The 4,564-nt window shown below is 53.7% G+C and overlaps 1 protein-coding gene across 1 annotated transcript; it reads right to left on the bottom strand.

Moving 5' to 3' along the window:
* Positions 1-2,834: 2,834 nt before the first annotated feature.
* ZNF593 (zinc finger protein 593) lies at positions 2,835-3,777 on the bottom strand. The gene is made up of 3 exons (XM_003799790.3): positions 3,492-3,777; positions 3,225-3,287; positions 2,835-3,130 (listed from the first exon to the last, which is right to left on the bottom strand). Exons 1-3 carry the CDS (start codon positions 3,689-3,691, stop codon positions 2,989-2,991), a joined length of 405 nt encoding a protein of 134 aa, XP_003799838.1. The 5' UTR covers positions 3,692-3,777; the 3' UTR covers positions 2,835-2,988.
* Between the last annotated feature and the right edge of the window lie 787 nt (positions 3,778-4,564).

Below are 4,564 nucleotides of genomic sequence, written 5' to 3'. Positions count from 1 at the left end.
GAGAAACTGACAAGACAACCTAATAATCACAACAGTGACTTTACTCTGTGTCCCCAGCATCTGAGAGGGCTAGGCAGTTAGGGGCACAGTAAATGGCAGCTTCTATTTTAAAGGAGTTTATGAACATAAAAGTTCTATATATTTGCTGTAAAAATTTCAAAGATTATTGGCCAGGTGCAATGGCTCACACCTATAACCCAGCATTCTGGGAAGCCAAGGCAGGAGGATCCCTTGAGCTCAGAAGTTCAAGAACAGCCTGAGCAAGAACAAGAGCAAGAGCAAGACCCCATCTCTACGAAAAATAGAAAAATTAACTGGGTATGGTGGTACATGCTTGTAGCCCCAGCTACTTGTGAGGCTGAGGCAAGAGGATCACTTGAGCCCAGGAGTTTGAGGTTGCTATGAGCTAGGCTGATTGATGCCATGGCATTCTAGCCTAGGCAAGAGTGAGACTCTGTCTCAAAAACCAACAAATAAACACCAGGTAATAGTGAAGGAAATAAATTGCAGTAAAAACTCCCCAAACAAACAAACAAAAATCCTGGGCTCAAGCAATCCTCCTGCCTCAGCCTCCCATGTGGCTGGGACTATAGACTCCTGCCACCATTCCTGGCTAATTTTTCAATTTTTAGTAGAGATGGGGTCTTGGTCTTGCTCTTGCTCAGGCTGTTCTTAAATTCCTGAGCTCAAGGGATCCTCCCAGGGTGCTAGGATTATAGGCGTGAGCCACTATGGCTGGCTGAGTCCAGGATTTTGAGGTTTCTGTGAGCTAGGCTGAGGCCATGGCACTCTAGGCTGGGTGACAGAGAAAGACTGTGTTCAAAAAACCAAAAATGTGGCTTGGCGCCTGTGGCTCAAACGGCTAAGGCGCCACCCACATATATCTAAGCTGGCGGGTTTGAATCCAGCCCAGGCTTCCAAACAACAATGATGGCTGCAGCCAAAAAATAGCCAGGCGTTGTGGTGGGCACCTGTAGTCTCAGCTACTTGGAGGTGGAGGCAGGAGACTCGCTTGAGCCCAGGAGTTGGAGGTTGCTCTGAGCTGTGATGCCATGGCATTTCACCCAGGGCGATAGCTTGAGGCTCTGCCTCAAAAAAACAAACCAAAAATATACATATTTTTTTCAGTGATAATTAAGTGAAAGGAGGAAATGCCCTTTTCTCACCATGTTCTCCAGTGGAGGTTTTGGGTATTCTTCCATTCCTCTCTATGTGCAAATAGTCTACATAGTATCCTGCAAACTGTATTTTTTCATTTTATAAAATAATCAGTATCAAACAAGGTAATACCTGTCAAGTGCTTGCAACAATGACCAACCAGCTCAGTCAGCTACTGTATTTTAACTTATCATGGACAGCTTTCTTAATTTTTACATACAGATTCCCTTTTATTGTCCCTAACCTGGGGATAGAGAAGTCCCTACAGGAACTCTGTCTTGGGGAAAGAGGTCAAATGTGCTCTCCATCAAGGTAGGGGAGGTTGTTCTCATGGAAACCAAATAAAAAAGGTGTATTGCTATTGGGAATAAGGCTAACAAGGGACGCTCAGCCTCCTTTGCTGAATGCTGACTGGTGGTATTCAATCATCTAAGTTAGAGACAGGGCCCAGACCAATGTTGAGAGTGACATGCCCAGTACCTGGTCCAGGTCTGGGATTCCTAAGCACTTCCAGCCAAGGCCTCTCCTGCCTACCCAGCCTGGCCACTGTGGAGGGTGGGGGAGGTGCTGCTCAGGCCTGATGCTGATCTCTCCTGACAGCTGCTCCTAAGGCTGGCAGGATGGCAGGCAGTTGGGGGGGAGGGGCCAGATTTAAAGGTCCAGCTGCCCCACCCCCTGCCAGACCTGGGCGGGCAAGCAGGCATCGGTCAGTGAGCATCCTTTGACGGAATGGGTCTTGTGCATATGGAAAGTCAGGGACCCCTATACCCTGCTTTCTACTTCTTGGTAGCATGAGCAACTCTGATCTTCATATCCGCTCCCACCCTACAGGCTGCCAGGGAGACCAGTGCCCCCCACCATGAGATTTCGACGTTTGACCCCAGGCTATTTCCGGGTGCTACAGGTAAGTACTGCTGACTAATGACTTTGGGCACCACTAACCCCTTCTTTCCCCCTACCATGGCTGGCCTGACACCCCTAAAGGCCAGGCTGTCACGTTCCGTGCCGCCTGAGCAGCCAGGACCCAGATGGGCAGTGAGGCGAGAGGATTGGGGTGGAATCTCCCTGGGGCACCAATGGTGTCCATGTCTTCTTCACTTAGCTGCACCTTCTCAGCCTTTCCCACTCCCCACGTTCCCAGAAGTCTCAAGGACCCCCTCAGGCACACACTGTGTACCCCCAGATGCAGGTAGCCGGGGAGCTGAAGGCAGAGCCCCGAAGTCGGTTGGCTGGGGTTGTGGCTACACTGCTGGCTGTCCTTGGGCTGGGTGGCTCCTGCTATGCTGTCTGGAAGATGGTGGGGCAGCGGCGGCCACCACAGGCCCCATGACGCAGCGAGGAGTCTTTCACCCAGACCCTGGAGGTAGGTGACCCAGGGGAGGAGGGCTGCAATCTCAGGAGCCCATTTCTTTTCTGGAGATCAGTCTGTGTCCTCACTGGAAGTAGGACAGATTAAATCTGGCCACACTCCCCTACCCCACACTCCACCTAGGTTTTGACTCGGGGCTCCAGCTCAGATACTAGGACTCCAGAGGGAAGGCAGGGATGCAGATTCCGAAGCTGGACCAAGTAGAAAATAGACACTGAGGGGCTTACACATATCATGTAGTATAGAGACCCGTCCAGGGCAGGAGTTTGGAAAAGTGGCCTGGAAGTTAGAGAGTCAGAGGCAAACCTTCTTTGTCCAGTTCCTTTATTGGGGGAAGGGCACCCAAAAGAGGCCATTCACTCCCCAAACCCAAAGACTAAAAGAGATTGGCACACTCTCCTAGCCTAGTCCTTGCATCACTGTCCATGGGCAGCTCATCTGCCTTGCATCCCCGGGCTACATCAGGTAGATGTGTCCATCTCAGGGACATCAGTGGACACTTCCGTCGGCACTGCAAGTCTCTTGGGGGGCACATAGGAACCCATACCCGCTGCCCTCTCCGCCTCTTCCTGACTGTAGGGCTCCACACTCAACTGCTTCAGCCTGGGGGAAAGAAGAATAGGAGTTGGGAGCTGACCAGGTGCGAGGCCTGCCTGCGGAGCACCCATCCATCAATCTTCTCCTTATTACTTCATACCTTTTCTTGTGGTCTTTGGATCGGAAGTGGGTCTTCAGGTTGGAAGAATCAATGAAGTACCTCCTGTGAGGGATGGGGGGAGAGGAAGAAAGTGAGGAGGTGATGTCTCTCAGGTATGCCTATCTCTCTGACTGTAGCTCGTTCCCTGACGCCAGGATCCTGGCCTCAAGGAATGGGACGCGGGCAGACCCTGTGCGGCGTGGGGCTCGTACCTCACATCTCCCAAGCCATAGACCCTCCTCCGAGCCAGGTTCGGCCGAGACTTACGCGCAGGCCAGACAGCGATGTAGGCCGCCCCCTGGCAGGTCAGGGTCGGGTTCAGCGCCCGGGTTGGACAGGGGCCGTGTGGGACCCTGAGGCCGCAGCTCGCGGTGAATCTCATCCAGGTCCGGCTTCCGCCGCCTCGCCTTCATCTGGCGGGCTAGGGAGTGCGCCCGGTGCGCTCCAGTCCGGCGGGAGCGACCCATGGCCGCTAACAGCCAGGACAACTGGCCTGAAGTAAAGCTGGAAGTACACGTGAAGGAGCTTCCGACAGCTCCACGACGTCACAGGACGCCGGGGGCGCTGTAGCCCTGCCCGACCGCCTCTGATGACGTCACCCGCACGCCGCGTCTTGAGCGCCCCCAGGCGCCTGTCTGCGACAATGTCGGAGCTGGGGGCGGGGCCTGACGAACTTAGCTAACTGGAAGGCGCGACCGCCAGACTTGCGCTGGGGAGTGGCGGGGTCTGGGGCCCGGGAGCTTTGAGACTGTGCTTCTGTCCTGCCCACTCAGACTGGCCAGACCTATCTCAGCGCCATCCTCTTGGCCTTATCCCTTTCTAGTTCCCAAACCCTAGAATCCGCAGAGAGGGTTGGAATGCTTAAACGTCTCTGGAAGGCACTGATAAATGTCTGTGATGTGAATATGTTAATAAATGAGTGAGAATGAATGAGTGTGGAATTTCAGCTCCAAGGGCCATAGCTCGCGGTGAATCTCATCCAGGTCCGGCTGCCGCCCTTCGCCTTCATCTGACAGGCTAGGAAGTAGCCCGGCTCAGGGCTTCGTGAGATATCTCCAGTCTTCACCACTTCTCCCGGCTCCCAGTTATTCCCTTGGGTGCTGTCCGTCCTCCATCCACCACCCCCAGCCAATCTGAGAGGAAGGGTGTTCCTTGCAGAGATCACAGTACGTACGCGTCCCGTCAGAATTAAAAGGGGTCGGCTCAGCGCCTGTGGCTCAAGTGGCTAAGGCGCCAACCACATACACCTAAGGTGGCGGGTTAGAATCCAGCCCGGACCCGCCAAACAACAATGACGGCTGCAACCAAAAAATAGCTGGGCATTGTGGCGGGCACCTGTG

This window comes from Otolemur garnettii, unplaced genomic scaffold, assembly GCF_000181295.1.
Source record: "Otolemur garnettii isolate 467f Iridium unplaced genomic scaffold, OtoGar3 scaffold00156, whole genome shotgun sequence".
NCBI classification, from domain to species: domain Eukaryota; kingdom Metazoa; phylum Chordata; class Mammalia; order Primates; family Galagidae; genus Otolemur; species Otolemur garnettii.
This window is presented reverse-complemented; position numbering and strand designations above follow the sequence as displayed.

Coding starts and splice junctions, on each gene's coding strand:
- ZNF593 (XM_003799790.3), bottom strand. CDS start 3,691: ATGGGTCGCTCCCGCCGGACTGGAGCGCACCGGGCGCACTCCCTAGCC. Junction 3,288..3,491: donor CATCGCTGTCTGGCCTGCGC/GTAAGTCTCGGC, acceptor CATCCCTCACAG/GAGGTACTTCATTGATTCTT. Junction 3,131..3,224: donor TCCAAAGACCACAAGAAAAG/GTATGAAGTAAT, acceptor TCTTTCCCCCAG/GCTGAAGCAGTTGAGTGTGG.